A 19,354-nucleotide genomic window follows, 5' to 3' on the forward strand; every position below is an offset into this window, starting at 1 on the left:
TGGCACAGCTGCCCCCGTATCACTGCCTCCCAGAGTCAGAGGGCCTGGCGCACAGCCAGCCAACCTGCCCCTCCTGGAGTGTTGTGGGGAAGAGTCAAGTCAGACAGGAAGGCCTGGGGCTGCTGGCCCCCCGCAGGAAGGAATGCCACCCGGGGGGAGCGGGTGGGGCCCAGGGCAGCGTCATGGCTGCCCCGCCCTCCTCGCTGCCACGGGTGTGGCCTGGCCTCTGCTTCCCATGCCCAGCCCGGCGTCCACACAGTCACACACAGCTCGCCTCACTGCCGGGACAAGCCGAGGGACCACAAGCACAGGTAATGGGACCTGGGCTGGGTTAGCCATGGGGTGGGGAGTTAGCTTTTGAGGGGTAGGAGGAAACAGGGTCCTCAGTAGGCTTGAGGCAGCGTGGTTCCTCGGTGCACCTGGGTTTGAAGCCCAGCTGTGCACCTTCGCAGCTGGACGACAAGCTCAGTCTCTGTCTCGGGAGAAATCAGGGGAGGATGACAAATATTCACCTCCCAGGTTGTTTGGAGGTTTCTACCAGCCTATGCCTGGCTGTGGTAGGTGACCAACTGCTGATTTTGTCACCAGCTTGCTGCGGGACCTTCAGAAAAACCCTTGCCTTCTCTGAGCCTCAGATTCCCGATCTGTGCAGCGAAGGGTTTGACTGGCTCTCTGAGGGCCCCTCTCACGCTGCCGTCGTGGAACCTAACAGCTTAGGAGAGCGAGGTGTCCCCCAAAGGTCTCAGCCTCTGCACCTTGACCACCCAGTGAAGGCAGCTGCCCACCCTTGTCCCTCCTGGAGGAAGCCACTCTGGGCCCGGCCAGGCCTTGTAGACTTGGGAGGAAGAAGAGGCCAGTTGTCGCCTGTGGGCTCAAAGGCACCCTGGGGAGAACGTGCTGGACGGAGAGCTGGGCCGTGGGAGGGCCCCGCTGCCTGTCACAGCCTCACACAGTGGCGTGGCCCCAGGGAGGGGGCTTGACAGACCCCCCCAGAGCCCCCGTCCCCCAGCGCCAACCCTCCCTCCAGGGCTGTCATCCTCATCCCGGAGCCGCGTCTGCTCGGAGCACCCTGGCGTTCAGGCCTCAAGCCAGACTGTTTTCCTTCTAGGGGGATGAGAGAGGCCAAGGTCTCATGCTTATTTTCTTCTGTCTTGTTTAGAAACAGCCCAGAAGAGTTCAGAGCCCTAATTAGGGAGTCAGGAGTGTGCGTTGGGGGGAGCGGGGGGGAGTGAACTCGGGCCAGCATAGCCCCGCTGGAAATCAGAGAGACAGAGATCTCACCCAGGGCTCGTGCTGGGCCCTGCCCTGCCCTCCACCTTATTTCACCTTCACAACAACCCTGTGTGTGAAATCCAAGTCCTTTTTTTTTATTAGCAGCTTTTTCTAGATACGATTCACATACCATAAAATCCAACCTCTTTTAAAGCATACAATTCAGGGTTTTTAGTATATTCACTGAGTTGTGAAACCATCATCACTACCTACTTAGAACATTTTTATCCTCCCCAGGATGGACCCTGGGCCCTTTAGCAATCACTACCCCTTTTGCCTGCCCGCTGGTAACGTGTCCGCTTTGTCCCTACGGACCTGGCTGTCCTGGACATTTCCTATGAATGGAATCATGCAGTGTGTGGCCTTTCTGACCGGTTTCTTTCAGTTAGCGCAATGTTGCAGGGCTCACCGATGTCGCTGTGTCAGCACTTCCCTCCTCCTCACGGCTGGGTGGTACTGTATTGCATGATTGTATCACATTTTGTTTGTCCATTCGCCATTTGATGGACGTTTGGGTTATTTCCGCTTTTTGGCTGTTCTGAGTAATGTTGTTATAAACATTCATGTACAAGTCTTTGTGTCGATATAGGTTTTCAATTTTCTTGGGTATATTCCTAGAATTGGAATTGCTGGGTCATATGGTAACTCTACGTCTAACATTTTGACAAACCGCCAAACTGTTTTCTAAACTGACCGTCATTTGATACTGTTAACCAGCAATGTTACGAGGGCTTCAGCTTCTCTGCATCCTCAGCAGCACTTGCTATTGTCTGTACGTCTTATTTTAGCCATGCTGGTGCGAAGCGGTATCTCACTGTGCTTTTGATTTGCATTTCCCTAATGCCTATAATGTGGAGCATCTCTCCATGTGCTATTGACTGTTTCTTCATCTTCTTTAGACAAATGTCTATTCAAACCCTTTGATCATTTTTAAACTGGGTTATTTGTCACTTTACTATTGTGTTGTAGGCATGCCAATTTTCCCAGGTGAGGATTCTGAGCTTCCGCAAACGGACATGGCTGCCCCGGGTCTCACAGAGAGTGAGGGGTAGAGGTGGGATCTGAATCCAGGTGTGTCTGATGTTTGAGAACAGACGAGCTCTTGCACTGGACTCCTGTTTGGTTTTTGTTGTTGTCAACTGTGTGTGTGAAAAACAGAGAGAGAAAGATGGAAAAGAGACGAGACAGAGACTGAGATTCGAGGATGTGAGAGCCATGGCTGGCTCTGTACCTGGGCAGCGACTTTGGTGCCTTGGTGTTTAACTCAGAGCTCCACCAACCTAGGATGACCAGAGCCAGGGAAAGCCTTTAAAGAGTTTTTGGTTTCTGCCCATTAATCTTCAAACTTATCATGGACGACTCAGGAAAGTTTTGTTGAGAGCATACTCCCTCCCACCCTAGTTTACTTTGTTCCTAAATCCAAAACAGATTCTGATTAGAACCAAAAGCCCAAACCAGGACCAGCATCCATCCCCTGGTGCCGAGCTAGGTCTGAAGATCCAGAGCAGTGGCTGTCTCCCTTTGTGATGAGCACCCTTCGCAAGAAAACGGCTTTGGGCACCCCCAACATATACATATGTATAGACACATAAATTGTATACAAGTACAGTGGCCGTTAGCTCATGTCTCAAGGCTCAATATACGCTTGCAGTGAATTGCATCACCAATGAGAGTGCACGGAAATCCACCTTTCCAATGGTTTCTCATCATTCTTTCAGTAAGCAATTGTTTTGTGTGTGAGACTCCCCTCGACTGTCGTTTTCAGCGTGGTAACACAGCTGAGCTAGGAGCCAGAGCGAGTCTGCCCCGCACTTTTCCTGTTGCTGGTTTGTACTTTCGTGATTAGAGTTATCTCCATCCGCAGTTTCTTTGTAGGGACTCTCTGAAGCCACTTGTCCACACCAGGGGGGCTGATTCAGCGAAAGCTGTATCCTTTGAGCCTCAAATCCACCCAGTGGGTTCCTGCACACCACAATATACGGCCATAGTCTGAATGTGGCGAAAAGGGAGCCGTGGCCACAGCAGACCTGTCTGCGTTGCGAGGCTCCCCACTTAGTGGGCACGACATGCAGCGTCTGACACGGGCCGGGGTGCACGTCAGGGTTAGACCACATACTGTTAACTATTTTTAGGGAAAAATTACATAGAAATAGATGAACTGATATTTTCCTCCTGCACTCTGCCGATTATTGCTTGAGAGACTAATCGGTTCAGAGCTAAGAACATCTAAGCCATCTGCTGCCACTCACTCCTCCGCTTGCCCCTCGCATGGCAGGGTGCTCAGGCCCACCCCAAAGCAGGCGTCAGCTTTAGAAAATTCTTTTATATATTGAGCTGGCAATTACCCTGGTGACTCCCTCAAGGTATGGACCCCTCCTTTTGGCCCACAGCCTTACCTAGTCCCCTGCCCTGGAGTAGCCCTGCAGAGACTTGGGGACTGTGACCAGGTCCATCCATGTGGTGCTCATTCCTAGGCTGAGTGCCCTGCTCCTCCAGCCACTTCTCTTGGCGTGGTTCCTGTACCCCAACATCTTGTGGATTCTGTTGGTCTCTCCAGACCCTATTCTGTGCAGGACCCAGGAGTGAACCCAGCATGGAGGACTGGGAGGATTGGGGATGGTGGAATGTGGATCACCTTCTTCACTGTAGACCCTGTGCTTCTGTTAATATGACCTAAGGCTGTGTTAATTTTGCTCTGTAGCCATATTACCTTGTTGGCTCGTATCACCATTTTAACAAACATTGGTTGTGCACCTACTATGTGCTAGGCACCAAGCTAGGTGCTTGTGGTAATATTTTCTTATCTTCCAGATTATCTTTTGAAAATCCTAGATCTTTCTGTATGGACAGAATCTAAGCTGGGCCCACCCATCCTCTTTCTGCACAGGTGTTATTTTGGAACTTGGGCATCACACTTGCTTTGGCCCCTTTTCATCTTCTTATTTCAGCCTAGGTGCATCCTGCACTCCTCGGGGGCAACCCTCAGCCCTGGCTGCATACTTGGGTATGCTGTGGCCACAAGGCTCACCCCGGATTCGTGGACATTCCACCCGGCGTGGTCAGCTGGCTGGGCAGTGTGAGTTGTTATCCCACCATTGAACTGCCCAGACTGACATGGGCCACAGGAACCCTCTGCACGCTGGACTCTTTGTCCTTAGATCTAAGTTCATATCCAGATTCCTCACTTGTGGTCTTGGGCAAGTCCTTTTCCTTTCTAGGCCTCAGTTTTGATCTCCTGGGTGCAACACTGTGGAATTCTAACTTGGAGCAGGGGAGAGCCCCTCAAGCCTGGGGAGTGGCCCTGGGGAAGGAAGGAAAGGGGAGAGTGGTGAGGAAGAAGAAGGGGTATGGACAAGTGGAAAGTGTTATAAAGGGAAGGGGAGATGCTAAGAAACTTTGCAGGCCTAACACTATTTCTTTAAGCTCTTAAGTTCAGCACTTAAGTTTATGACTTCTTTTTATGAAGTGCTTTTTCTAAGCCAGGGGCTAGAATATAGCAGGGAGCAAGAAAATACAATTTCTACTCCCAGGGAGCTCAGGGTCTAAGTCCTTTCCATCTCAATCCTCACAGCAACCCTACTAGACAGTGCCACTCTCCCCATTTTACAGACGAGGAAACGGAGGCCGAGCGAGGTAAAGTGATTGGAATCATGGAGCTGGGAAGCCAAGTGGAGAAGCATGACTTGAAGCAGGCTCTGTCAGACCCATTGCCCGAGTGGCATAATCAAGGCACCTCTAGTGCAGCATCCTGACTAAGGACATGATAGTTTCGCCACACACTTTCCTATCCACAACCCCGCTTGAGCTCCAGAACCCTAAGTGAATGATGTTATTCCTGCTTTATGGATGAGAAGGACCTAGAGGAGGGAAGTGATATGTCCAGGGGTCCAGGGTGGGTTAGCGGCAGGCCAGTACCAGACACTCAGGCTCATGGCATCTAGACTCAGTCCCCCCGACCCAGTCCTGCTGTAAGACAGGCTCGGAGAGTAACTAAGAGGATACGCTGCCCACAACCTGCAATTCCAGAGCTGGTGCGAAGACCATTTCTGTTCCATGCCCCAGGTTCCCAGAGTCTGTTTTTGCCTCAGTCCCCTCCCCAACTGTCCTGATTGAGGGGTGGACGAACTCTGGCCCCGGGAGGTTGGTACTGTCCAAAGTGGGAAGTGAGATTAGATTGCCCAGGCCTGGATTCTAGGACAGAGAGGCTGACCCAGCACTTCAGGGACCGAACAAGATGGCATTTCCCAAAATTGTGCTGAAGAATTTCTACTCTGCCTTCTGAACTGCATCCTGGAGAAAAGGACTGTGTTCTTGCACAGTTTGGGGAAGGATTGGATTAAAGAAAGTGAAAGAGCTTTCTCTCCTACAGGCCTTCTCAGAGCCTTTAATACACTATTGCACATCGTGGGGCTCCAATAGGAGGACTGTGGAAAGCAGTGTTGCCCAGACTTACTTGGACACATGATCCCCTTTTTCTTGGAGCATTTCAAGGGCCTACAGTTGCACCAAAAGATACTATAGGTACGTGCTGTTCTGGACCCTCTTGCAGGTTATGTCAAGCCTGAGTCCCAAAGTTTTTTGTTGATTGAGTGGATTAACCTTGAACGCTTTAACTGAATACTAACTGCATTAGTATCCTATTAATAGAATGTCAGAGCTAGAAGAACCTTACAGAATGCAGCCCAACTTCCTCTACAGATAGGGAAATTGAGGCCCAGGGCAATCCAGCAGTATTTGGAAGAGAGAGGCTGGAGGCAGGCCAGCCAGTTGGGAGACTATTGTAACACTCATGGGAGAGGTTCTGGTGGTCTGAGTGGACCACACTCTGCCTAGCCCTTGTTAACAATACAGATTTCTCTGAGCTATATCCTAACCCTAACTCTATACCTAACATCAGAGCCCTGAATAAGAACTTCCAAAGGAGAAAGTCCTAGGAATCTGTACTGTCAACATTGCTCCCAAGGAAATATGATCCTTAGCCAAATTTGGGAGACAGTGTGCAGGCCTAAGGAGAGGGGAAACTCTCATTTACTAAGTGCCAATATTCTAGGCTTGTTATGGGCACAGCATTACTTAATCCCCACAATACTCTGGAGGACAGATATTGATATCCCATTATATAGATAGGAAAACTGAGGCTAAGAGGAGCCAGGCAGTGGTAAGAATATAATTATGGCCAGCTTGTTCCCTGGAGGTTCTCTTGGGAGGGAGGCAGTAGAGAGAGAGAAACCAGGCCTTCTGGAAGGGAAACTGGGGTAGGCTTGGGCTTTAACTGCTGGGGAGGAAGGAGTTAGGACGCCCTTTCTACCTTCAAAGCTTGGGGGCTCGGATTACAGTGGAGTCAGAGAGGGAACCTGGTTTAGGAAGGAAGATGTTCTGCATTTGCGGGGCTGCCGCTGTGCCAGGCCCTGGGGTAAGAGCTTGTGGTAGGTAGAATAATGGCCCCCGGAGATGTCCACATCCTAATCCCTGGAAACAGACTATATGAGGCGCATGGCAAAGAGGAATTGAAGCCGCAGATGGAATTAAGGTTGCTAATCAGCTGACCTTAACACGGGAGGTTACCCTGGGTGGTCTGGGTGGCCCAGTGTGAGATTCCCTAAGAGCAGAGGAGGGAGGCAGCGGGGAGAGGTCAGACTGATGCCATGTGAGCGCTCACCCTGCCACTGCTGGCTTTGAAAATGGAAGGAGCCACGAGCCAGGGACTGTGCCTGGCCTCTAGGAGCTGAAAAAAGCAAGGAAAAAGAAGAATAAGGAAAAAGACAAGGAAACAGATTTTCCACTAGAGCCCCGGAAAGGAACGCAGCCCCTTGACACCTTGCTTTTAGCTCCGCGAGACCCACGCCGGACTGTCTAGCTGTGAGATATTAAATCTGTTTTAAGCCGCTAGATTTGGGAGTGTTTGTTAGGGCAGCGATAGAAAACCAGTGAGGAGCAGAACCAGGTCTAGGACGGTTCGCCCCTGAGCCAGGGCACAGGCCTCCAGGGCACCGTCTTCAAGGCAGCTACCGCTCAGCGGGTCTCAGTGCTGGGGGCTGGGGAAGGCAGGGGCTCGGGAAACCCGGAGCGACCCCAGCCCAGCCTGGAGTTCAGACACAACACCGGGTTTGGGGGGCTCGGGGACCCTGCCAAGTCTCGCCCCAGAGGCTGGCGTGACGCCCGGGGACCCTGGTCTGCCCGCAGCCCTGCTGGGCTCTGCGGGAGCTCAGCGCTTGTCTCAACTAACGTGCTTTCACTGCAAGTCACAGAAACCACCTCCGGCCACCAAGAAAGGGCTTCCTCGGGAGGACAGGGGCTCTCACAGAATGGAGGGAATGGGTAAGGAACCAGACTGCAGAAGAGACCATGGCGGGGGCGGAATCCAGAGCACAGCCTCCGCAGGGCTCTGCCTCAGGGCAGACCCACGCCAGCCTTCAGGCTCTGGGTCACTCGTGTCACAGTCAGGTTCCCGGGGCAAGATGCTGATGCTCTAACCTGCGTAAGGGGCAGTGAGCACCCCAGAGTTTCCATGTAAAAGGGGCGCAGGGAGGGGTGCAATCATTTCAGGGGCTGCTCATCTTGGAGCTGTGTCTCCCTGACAAGGATCTGTTAGAAACTGGGGACTGCTAGTTTGGGGTGCCTTGGGAAACCGGGGAGATTACTGAGAGGACTATGCTGCCCCCTTGGCTCTGCCCCTGACCTTGTGCCTATGCCCTCAGCCAGGAAGGGCTTGGCACATTGCGGGCCGGTCCCAAGCTGTGGTTGGATTTCCTCAAAGCAGACTCTCTCGAACTCACCAGAAGATGAGAGCTTCACTGCCAGGGGTGCAAGGACAGCAAGTGTCCACCCTCCGTCCGCTCTGTCCCCCTCCCAGCTGCCGCTTCTGTATCCAATGCCCTCCTCTCCCTATTTCCCACCCTGGGCTTGTTTAGCTGAGCTTGCCCTGTGCTTCCGGCTCACAGACGCGTCTCTCTCGGTGCACCTGCAGGAAAAGTTGGTGGTCTTTAGCCCGGCATTGACCTTCCCCACCCTCCCCAGCTCCTGGCCCTTCAGCTGCCTCCCCCCAAGCCTTCTATCCTACTCTGCCTCTTGCCCCCTGCGGCCATCCAACTCAGTCTCAGTTGCCTCAGCCTCCTTCTCCAAGGTGGGACACCGAAGAAAGGTCACCAGCCCCTGAGTCAAGAGAAGAGGTTCTGGAGCCTGCCTTGCCCTGAGTCTCTACACCACCTTGTGAAGGTTCCTCTCCATTTCAGGGCCTCAGTTTCCCCATGTGTAAAATAGGGCAATAATCCCCATTCTGATTCCCTCCTGGTGGGTTGAGGGTCAAGTAAGCTGGGAGGTGGAGTGCGGTGAGGCGGGTGGCTCGGGGTGCCCTACAGCGCTCCCACCCTGGGCCCACGCCCTGCCACAGCAGGAGAAATCCAGTTTGGCAAGACCTGTGGGTGCAGAGGCCCTGGCCCCATGATGACTAAGCAGGGCTGGGCTTTTCAGAGAAAAGTGCCAGAAAGCTGGGCATTCCATTTCCTTGTAGGATCAGCCTCAGATGTGGGGGCCGCTGAGAGAGGTGCCCAGAGCCTCTGAGCATGGGGACAGCTGGGGAACGGGGCTTCTCTGTTGGGGCAGGGCGTGGATTCGAGTCCATCTGTAAGCTGGGAGACCTTGGACAAGTCACTTAGTCTACCTGAACCTCAGTTTCTTCCTGCATAAAATCAGACCTGTGTGGATGAAACAAGATCACAAGTAACATGCCGTGTGCTCTTTCCTCTCCCTGCTTTCTTCTTTCTTTGCTTCTCTTTGTCTCAGCTCCCTGTGGTCCATCTTGGCTCCAAGGAAGTCACTTGCCATGAACTTGAGATTTTAGAGTTTCCTCTCAGCAGTTCCTCTGCTAGTCCCTGATGTCCCACTGCAAGTGCTCTGTCCCTGTGTGTTGAGTATTGCCCTACAGACTGATCCTTGGTTCTTACATTTTAAAAATCAATTTATCCTTCCTCATAGCAGAAAAATGGGTGGAGCAGAAGAAAAGGTGTGAACAAGGCCATTAAAAGGAGAAACAGGGCTCCCACAGCTCCATCCCCCTCTTGGTGGGCCAGTGTGCTCCAGAACTGCCCAGGAAGTTCCCTGGCTATGAGGACGCTTATTCAGGGCCCCACCAGAGGCTAAATATAAGCTGAGTCAGCATCATTTGCATAACACTCCGATGACTTGACTGTTAATGGCCTCTTTCCTGGTGCTAATGACAGGAGCCGGGAAAGAGATGCCAGCGTCACCCCTTTAGTCTCCCAACATGGACTGAGCCACTACCCGCATTCAACCACTTACTGGCTATGTGGTCAGCTGGGCAAGTTTCTCAGCTTCTCTGTGCCTCAATATTCTGACCTGTAAAATGGGCACAACCACAGTGAGCCTTTATAGGGTTGTGGTGAGGAATCCATGAGTTACTACAGGTTAACTGTTAGAACATTGCCTGGTACATATTAAGTACTTATAACTGCTTGTTATCGTTGTCATCACCCTCATATCATCACCACCATTTTTGCTTTGTGCCCAGCCCTGTGCAGGGTATGTGTGACACAGAGATGACTCAGCCGTAGTCCCTACTTGGGCTGGGTTCATGATCTAGTGGAGGAGATAAGCCCTGGGTGTGTTAGACCCTCTGCTGAGCCCTAGGCACAAAACTGAAGGTGACTGCCCCCTGGAGTTGTAGACAAGGTGCCCTACGCTGAGGAAGAAGAGTCAGGTATCAGCCAGCGTCGACTAAGCCCCAGGAGAATAATGTGCCAGGGGACGGTGGGAGTGGCCTCTGGGCCTCCCCAAATCCCGTTCCTCTCTAGAGCCACTTTCTGCTGTTTCCTGTGTCAGCCCCAGCCCCTTGCCTCTGTGCCTTTGCACATACTGTTCCCTCTGGCCCCTCCAAACTTACCCCCAACAGTCCCTCCTTCAGGAGCATTTACTGACTAAACCTGGTCTCATTTGGCCCCTGGGCTCCCATCTACCTCGAAATTCTTTATGGACAGGTTTGTAACCTGTTCACTGCAATATTCCCTGTGCTAGCACACAGTAGGTGCCTAATTAATAGGTGCATGTAGGAGAGGACGGTATATTAGTCAGAATTGTGTTCAGCTACATATGCCAAAAGTCCTGACTATAGAGGCTTAAACAAAAAGTTTTATTTTTCTCAAATAATAAGAAAACAGGCATCTTCTGGCAATGGCTCAGCAGCTCAACAATGTATCTACATTGTCACTGGCTTTCCCTCATGGTCACAAGAGGACCATTGTAGCTCCTGCCATCACATTCATGTTCAAGAAAGAAGAGGAAGTAGGGCATGGCACCCACCATCTGCCTCTTTTGCCAGGAGAAGCAAAACCCTCCCCAGCTAACTTCCACTCAATTCTCATTGGCCAAAGCCGGGTCACATGGCCACCCCCAGCTGCAAGGGAGTCTAGGAAAACAAATAGACTGGAGCTGGAAGAACAAAACTGTAGTTCTATCACCAAGAAAGAAAGAAGGCCAAGGGTGGTGGCAGGAGGAGGATTAAGGGAGTGGGGAATATGGGTGGTGGGTAGTAATTAGGCAACTAACAGAGGGCTTCCAATTTTGACAATAGGAAAGAATGGTCCAGGCCTGAAGATGCTGTTTTCCCAGGGCTGCAGAGCCGGAAGGAGATGGGACTAGAGAGAGAGCTCACCGCTTGGTGAACTTTGGTCTACTGGACATCAGCCAGCAGCTCTCTTTCCCCTGTATGGCTCTAAAACTCTTCCTCCACTCTACTTGACAGATCATCTCAGCCAGTGACCATGCACTGATCACCTGCTATGTGCAAAGAATCCTTTTCAATATATAAATATGGCCTGGAGGTTTACAATTATTAGTCATTCATACCTTGATATCAATTCATTATAATGGCTAATGACTTCCTAATGCTTAGCTGAATTCTGCCCTGAGAAATGGGAATTTTTTATTCTAGAAAAGGGCAATCAGCCTGGGGCCTGGGAGATGGGGTAAGAGCGAGGTTGGGGCTGGACACTGAATATCCAAGGGCAGCAGGAAGTCTGTAGAGGAGGAAACTCGCATCCGCTGAGCCCGGCTGAGGGCTGTCCTGCCATTTTCACAATGGCATGAGATAGGCATTGGTATTGTCTCCATTTCACAGATGAGGAACTGAGGCACAGCAAGTGGTTTAGTAACTTACCCAAGCTTCCACAAAGCCTGGGCAAGTGGCAGACAGGACTGCAAACCAGGCAGTCTGATTCTAAGACACAGGGAAAAGACATTGCCTTGCCAAGGTCTTAAGGTAGACTCTCTAGACCAGTGGTTCTCAGTTAGGGGTAATGTTCCCCCCAGGGGACATTTGACAATGTCTGGAGACATTTTTGATTGTCACAGTTGAGGGGGAGAATGCATCTGGGGGAGACTGTTAAGCATCTTACAATGCACATGACAGCAAAGATGAACTGGTCCCAAATAAATGTTGGTAGTGCTGAGGTTGCGAAACCCTGGATTAAATGAGTCAGAAAATAGTCAACCTATGGCCCCTCGGATTTGAAGCCTTAGACTCAGACTGGGAGGAGAAGAAATAGGGCATGGCAGGGTGGGGACTCACTAGGTGCTCACGGCACGGGTGGAGAAAGATTTCTCATACAAAGATTAAGATACAAAAAAGTAAAAAGTTTATTTACTTTCCTGAGAAGGAAAGAAAGAAAGAGAGAGAAAAAAGAGAGAGAGAAAGAGAGAAAAGAAGGGCAAATGGCATGGCACTGAAGAAAGCAGGGGAAATGTGGCTCAGGCTTTTAAAGGGTAAAAATGGCTTTTTTTTTCTTTGCTGCAGACTGATAATGGGAGGCAGCTGGCAGCTGTTTCTAGTTTTCTCTCTCTCTTTTCTTTTTCCTTTTCTCTGTGAGGCCGGCTTATCAGAGTCCTTGGGATGTGGTCCGGAGAGAACTGGAGCGGGGAGTTTGCACCTCTGCTGTCTGCTTAAGGCTCTTCAAGGTGGTGAAAATGGCATCTTAGAGATAATGAGTTCATCTTAAAGACAACAAGTTGAGTCCCAGGTGTTTAATCAAACAAAACAAAAGGGAGTTGTGTTGTGAGTTAATTCCTCTTACTTTCTGTGTGGTAGTTTATCTTTCTCTGTTAGCTAGTTTATTAACAAGGCCATCCTTTTAGGGCAAGAATCAGAATGAAGCCTGCACCTCTTGCTAAGCGACTCAAAACACAGGGGGTGCAATAAAAGTGGAGTTTATTTCCGGTGCACTAGCAGTCCATAGGCAGGCAGGTCCAGGTAGACAAGCAGCTCTGTGAAGGAGGCCTTGTGGGGACCAGGCTCCTTTGTTTTTTTTGCCAACCATTCCCTGGGTGTTGGCCTTGTTTGCATGATTTGAAGTTGGTTTCAAATTTGCATTCAAGCATACAAGAAGCAGGAAAAAGGAAGTAGAGGACAAGTAGAAATTGACATACTCAGAAGTGGAACCAGGTCAGATTGGTTGTAAGATCTAATTGTTAAATTTTCAGGAATCTTGGTCAGTTGTTAAACACAATCTTTATTAAAAATTGAATTATATAAACATACAATTAAATAAATTATATTAAAAATAAAGGTAATTAAGTACTCAAAATATATCGCTTCCTAATTTATTTTACTACATTCTGCTATCATCTACATTCTTGAGATTATTCACATCTATTTTATCTGTATGCTGAACATAGTGCATAATGTTGTGTGCTACTGTGCATCTCTTCCCCACTCTGTGCTCAGTGACATCACAGTGGTAGCTTGAAATCAGTCACAGTGGGAGTCTTTACCCCACAAAAATCAGTAAACTCTATAAATCAGAGCTTGTTTGGTTGATTGTCTAAATTTAAGAAAATGATCAAGAAAAATGTTAATAATGCAGGTTAAACCTAAAACTGTGTTGCACCCATAGCCATTACATTGTGAATAGCACAAGAAGTTGAGGAAATAGTCTCTCTAAATTTGAAAACTATTATTTGATTCAGCAAAGAAGTTGCTCACATCACTGACAAATGAGTGAAGTTACAACAAATGTCTTTGTTGTTTCACTTTTGTCTTGCTCATTAATGTAAAAGAAAATATCAGCCAATATTCACATTGGAAGTACTCTCATTCATCCATGATGCGAACAACTTCCTTTCTGAATTTGGTAGCAATCAAGCATTTAATTGTAATCTGATTTTGTGACACTATTGTTGACAATGGATTTATAAAACCTGATGGTGGATTTTGCTCGAGACACCAAGTTGCACTGATGTTCTAGGTGTATGGAATTCACAATAAAGAGCACTGTATGTTTTGTTTTTTGTAAACTGTGTGCCATGCATTCTTTACATCAGCAAAATTTATAGCAAACATATGTGTGTATACATATATATGTATACCCTCCCACCCCCAAAGCCATTGAACATTTCTCAGCACACCGCTGCACAGATCCCATCCACTCACATTCCATTGGCAAGAATGTAGTCACATGGCCACACCTAGCTTCAAGGGATTCTGGGAAATGTAGTCTCTAGCTGGGTGGCCATGTTCCTTGCTAAAATGCAGCCTGTTGGGGAGCAGCCCCACCACGGCAGCTTCATGTATTTTATCCAGGGGAGAGCACCATCTCCCGGAGGTTAGAACCGTTTGGACTTGCCAAGGCCACAGTTAGGGGCCTTCTGGGCTCACCTGAAAGCCCACCTCTAGAATTACCTCTGGCTCCCTTCAGGAGCTTGAGAAAGCACAGAGAATGGTGTCCTGAAGGGGTTTTGCTTCTGCGCCTTCAAGGGCTGCTTCCTGCCCTCACCTTCACTTTCGGGGTTGTTAAAAGAAAAACTTTAAACAAATTAAATTTAATTGAGTTTAATTAAGCAAAGAATGATTCTCCAATTGGGCAGCCTCCAGAACCAAAATAGGTTCCGACTGCTTCTGGGCTGCCACATGGCCAAAACACTTAGGGACAGAAAAAGGAAAGTGGAAGCGAGGTACAAACAGCTGAACTGGCTATGGCTCGCATCTGCCTTATTTGAACACGGCTTGAACAGTTGCCCACCTGTGACTGGCTGAGACTCGGCCACTTGTTACAAGAGTAGGTTACAGTCTGTTTCCACCTCCAGCATGCATGGAGAAACCTCCAGGCCCAACTTAAAACATGTAAGGAGGCACCTTTAGGCTAAACTTAATTTAACAGAGTGCACTAAATAGAATGTGGGCTCGGGAGTACCAACTCAGTGCAAGTCATTTCACCTCTTTGAACCTCAGTTTCCTCCTCTATAGAATAGGGTAATAAAACTCACCTTGCAAGATGATTGTAAGGGTCAAATGAGACAATATTTTGGGAAAATGTTCTATTGTCTAGCAACTGCAGTTCAAATGTGAGGAGTAATTAATCCCAATTCTTACTTGACTGGCCTGTGATCGGGCTCAGATGGAATTATGGACACATACGCCCTTTATAAAACTGTTAAGCAGTCTATGTACCGATATTAGGCAGCATCTTACATTTTTAAGTAATGAAAAATTATTGGTTATTTTATTATAACACAAGCAATGCTGTATTCATAGAATTTAGGAAATGTAAAGTAAAAAAAATAAGTAAATAAAAATACCCATTAACAACCCAACATAAGTGACTGAGGCAAAGATCTCAATCAATGGAGGTTTATTGAGCCAAAGTTTGAGGACATGCCCAGGAAAAGCACAAACCACACAAGCATCTCTGGCCTGTGCTCTCCAAAGAGAGATTTGGGAACTTCAGTATTTAAGGGGAGCGGGCTCACAGAAAGAAAAAGAGGAGGGCATGGGCAGTGAGGCAAATGGTTACATTCTTATGAGGCCCAGGAAAGCTACATTTTACATAAGATAAGGTGAATGTTTGAGAAGAAAAAGGGAGTAAAGAGAAATCAGTTATGTCCATATCCCTTCCAGGTAGAAGAATTATTGATCTTGTGTTGTCTCTGTTCTGCACCTGGGAAGACAAACTTGTAATCAACAGTATTAGTGTGGAATGAACAGACTTTAGCTTTAGGAGCTAGACAGCCTGCAGAGCTAAAGTTACAATTTGCATGTTCTTGTTTATGAAAGTCCAGCAAGGAATTTCCTTATGAATGATCTTTGGGGGAAGTCCTCATGGATCCCTGAGGCCTTTTACCTTTCCATGGGGGATCTGGCTAATGCACGTTGTTAGGGACAGCTATGCATTTGGAATAGGGTGTTGCATGACTCAGCCTCCAGACTTGACTTTCCCTTTGGCATAAGGAATTGGGGGGTAGTCGTGTGATTTTTATTTACTTTACACTATAATACCACCCAGAGATAGCCACTATTTATATTTTGATATAGCTTCAACAATTATCAACTCATAGTGATGTTTGTGTTTTTTTTTTACTCACTTCTCTTTCTCCCAACTCCTCAACAAAATTTTTTTGAGGCAAATCCCAGATATCATATAATTTTATCATAAATATTTTTGCATTTATCTCTAAATTTAAGGATACTTTCAATAAATATAATACCAATATAAATATCACTTAAAAATTAGTTCTCAATATTATCAAAAGATGATTGTTATTCAAATTTCCCTAACTATGTATTTCTTTTTTTGTAAATTGTTTTTCTTATTCCTTCAACTATTGAGTGTTTATGAAGGAAGAAGATAGCAAGCAAAAATGTATATATATTGTTTGTCTTTTTATTTATCTGCCAAGCTCTTTATATATTAAGGATATTAACTAAGGTGATATTTTATTACTTATTATTGTTATTCCTCCAGAGAAAGCCATGGAGACTTCAGGATCCTTCTCCCAATCTCAAGACAACAGTCAAGTCCACAGAGAAACAGAGGATCTAGACTGTATGTTTGCCTTCTCTGACCCTCTGGGCAAAGCTAGATGGGAGGTGGAGTCTAACTGTGAATGGGACAGAAGACCCGGCTCAGCTTATGTAGCACAATGGCTCAAATAAAGTTGAAATAGGGAAGTAGTGATTTTACATACATGCACAAACACATAGATGCTTGGTGCAGTCTGTCCCCAAGCCCCTTCTAGCTGTGGGGACCCTCTGTTGCTCCCCAGACCTCATGAAGTCTCTAGGGGCTTGAGCTGGCACTCAGGAGAATCTCCAGAAGGTGGGAAGGGTTCTTTGTGGCCTCAGAATGAGGGATGGGAACGTCTGGGGCTTGATCAGATCCCATCTTCCCAATAATTTGCAGAGAATCCAAAATTGGCAACTACTCCACAGAGTCTAGCAGTTTCTGGGCAGGGCAGGATGCTTAAAATCCCCTTTTCTGAGGTCCATATTCAGGGGAATTTCTGCCTTGGGCCTTCTTGAGCCCCTGGGATCTCTGACAGCCTTGGTCTCCGAGAGATAGTTCAGTCTCCTGTCTCTCCAGATCCAAGTAGAACCCTCGGGAGGTTTTGGTGGTCCCTGGGGTGGGAAGAGTGGGGAACGCTCATCCGTTGCCTACATGTGCCTCACAGATGCAGAGACAGATTTGCATAAGCAAGATGAGAAGGCTGGACTCGTATCCCAAAAACAGTATGAGAGAGACAAGTCTTCTTCCTCCTCCTCTTCTTCATCCTCTTCCTCCTCCTCCTCCTCAGGTAGAGCAAAGATCTAAAAATATATGTGTGTGTGTGTGTGTGTGTGTGTGTGTGTGTGTGTCACAATATTATTCAAGAAAAATATTTACATGGAAAAAAATCCCGCATACTTCAGGCAATTGAAGTACTTGATACTTCAGTGCTGTTTTCCCACACTCCCTGCCTGCTAGAGCCCGTGTCTCTGTACACACACTTGTAGTACACAGTTATCACCAATCCTATAGGCAGTTTTGTCTTCCGTTTAAAAGTTTTTGCCATCTTATCCTAAGCGTTTTGCCATGTTATTCTGTAATATCTTTGCAGCTAATTTTAATGCTTGCCAACCAGCCCCTCAAGTAGCTGCATCTTGTGTAAAGTAATGTTTAAGTTTATTAGGGGTACTCTATTGCTGTAGCCAAAGCATGCATTGTAGGTTCAAATCCTGTCTTTGCCACTAACTAGTTTTGTGTTCTTGGGTAAACTGCTTAACCCCTGCATGCCTCAGTGTCCCCATCTATAATATGAGGGTGATAACAATAGCTAACACCTCGTACGATTACTGTGAGGATTAAATTTGTCATACAGGCAAAGTCTCAGCACCTAGCACACAGTAAAAGCTCTAAAAATAGCTGCTACTGTTAAAATATTCCTCCTCCTAGGTTTTTCATGCTCATGAGCTTCCTTGTGCAAAAGCTTTTACTTTTTGAATTTTTTGTACAAATTGTGTCCCAAGTATTGATTTCCCACAAGTACTTTAGTGAGTTTAGAGGAGTAACATCTCCAGTAGGGTTTTGCTTACAAATTTACCACATTATCCCCCAAGAAACAGCAGAATGTTCTTGCATTTTAATTCTTTTAATTCAAAATGTGCCCAGGTATGGTGGCTCATGCCTGTTTTCCTAGCACTCAAGGAGGCCGAGACAGGAGGATCGCTTGATGTCAGGAGTTTGAGACTAGCCTCAGCAAGAGCGAGAACCCGTCTCTACTAAAAATAGAAAGAAATTAGCCAGGCAACTAAAATAGAAAAAAATTAGCTGGGCATGGTGGCACACGCCTCTAGTCCCAGCTATTTGGGAGGCTGAGGCAGGAGGATGGCTTGAGCCCAGGAGTTTGAGGTTGTTGTGAGCTAGGCTGACACCACTGCACTCTAGATCGGGCAACAGAGTGAGACTCCGTCTCAAAAAACAAACAATCAAACAAAAAGAACAAAATGTAAGGCTGAATTTATAGCAGCAGCAGCAGCATTTACTGAGTGCTTACTATGTGCTGGGTACTGTTCCAAGCACTTGACATGTAATAACTCAGTTAATTCTCACCACAACCCATCGAGGAAGGTACTATTACTATTCCCATTTTACAGGTAAGGAAACTGAGGCACGGAGAAGCTAACTGACCTGCTATAAGAAAGCTCGATAACTAGCCTGGGATTCCTAGTTCTTTCCGGAACCGGGGAAGCTAATCCTCCTCAACCAGAGTTCCTGTACTAGGATCTGTTTTACATCGTGGTCTTGGGCTCAAGATCTTATTTGATAAAAGGTTCCCTGGGCAGGAAAAACAAAAAAACCTCTGGTCTTATGTCCTCATGTTGCAAATGATGGGACCGAGGCTCCCCAAATCAATGCTTACTTCAGTAGAGGAGGGAGAGTGGTGGGTAGGTCCGGTGGGTTTGTTTGTAGCCAGTCTCCACATAGTACTGGAGAGGAAGCCACCTCCCCATTTAAGAACAAAAAACAAAACCTCCTATAAGGTTTAGCTCTGGAAGAAGAGTTTCCAGGTGCAGGGGGACTGATGCCTGTCCCTTTGTGTCTCCTCCCTGGGCAGGAGGGAATGTCTGCCCTCTGGGGTGCTCAAGGGGTGCTGCTCCCCTGCAAATGCTCTTCCCCCGGTGTGGCCAGGAGCCCCTTCCCTGGAGTGTCCGCGGCATACATGGCACTGGCTGGAATTAGCAGAATTGAATGCTAAGAGAAAGCAACAGGGAAATAAGCTCAGAGGGAAGCACAGGGACAGACTGACATTCAGGGTCCTGGTCCTTGCTCCTTCCGTGGCTGACCTGCTGCTAGAACCCGGAGCCTGGCCCTTCTCCAGGCTCTGAGGGTGACCTGTTGCCCTAGAGGCCCCCACCTTCCTCACACGCAGGACCCCAACTCATCACCTGGCGTCAGCATCTGTCTCCACACATGCCTTTTTGTTTTTAATGTATTCTGTTATTTTTAGATGAAGTTTAGTTTTCAATTGTAAAAGACTACACATAGGCACACTGTAGAAAATATAGAGCATACAGGGAAACAGAAAGAAGAAAAAAAATGACCCTTTGCTCTGTCACCCAGAGATAGCCACCAAAGATATGCTATGGATTCCCTTACATTTATCCAATAGATACTGACTGAGCAACAGCTGTGGCCCAGCCTTTGCAGTGAGTCCTCAGGACAGTAGCGATGAACAGTGAGTCTTTCTGCCACGGTTAATTTTTTTTTAATTTATAAAAAAAGTTTATTTAGCTCACAGTTCTGCAGGATGGGTAATTTTT

General features: G+C 47.8%; 1 protein-coding gene across 2 annotated transcripts in view; it reads left to right on the plus strand.

Moving 5' to 3' along the window:
• The first annotated feature begins 250 nt into the window (after nt 1–250).
• TMEM40 (transmembrane protein 40) overlaps nt 251–19,354 on the plus strand; it is a 30,620-nt gene continuing 11,516 nt past the window's right edge. For both annotated transcript variants that reach the window (XM_045551523.1, XM_045551522.1), the window contains exons 1-3: nt 251–311; nt 16,020–16,100; nt 16,726–16,848. In XM_045551523.1, the coding sequence (XP_045407479.1) occupies nt 16,028–16,100; nt 16,726–16,848 (196 nt within the window). In that variant the 5' untranslated portion in view covers nt 251–311; nt 16,020–16,027. The remainder of the gene's footprint in view (nt 312–16,019; nt 16,101–16,725; nt 16,849–19,354) is intronic.

The sequence above is a fragment of the Lemur catta genome, chromosome 5 (genome assembly GCF_020740605.2).
Source record: "Lemur catta isolate mLemCat1 chromosome 5, mLemCat1.pri, whole genome shotgun sequence".
NCBI lineage: Eukaryota > Metazoa > Chordata > Mammalia > Primates > Lemuridae > Lemur > Lemur catta.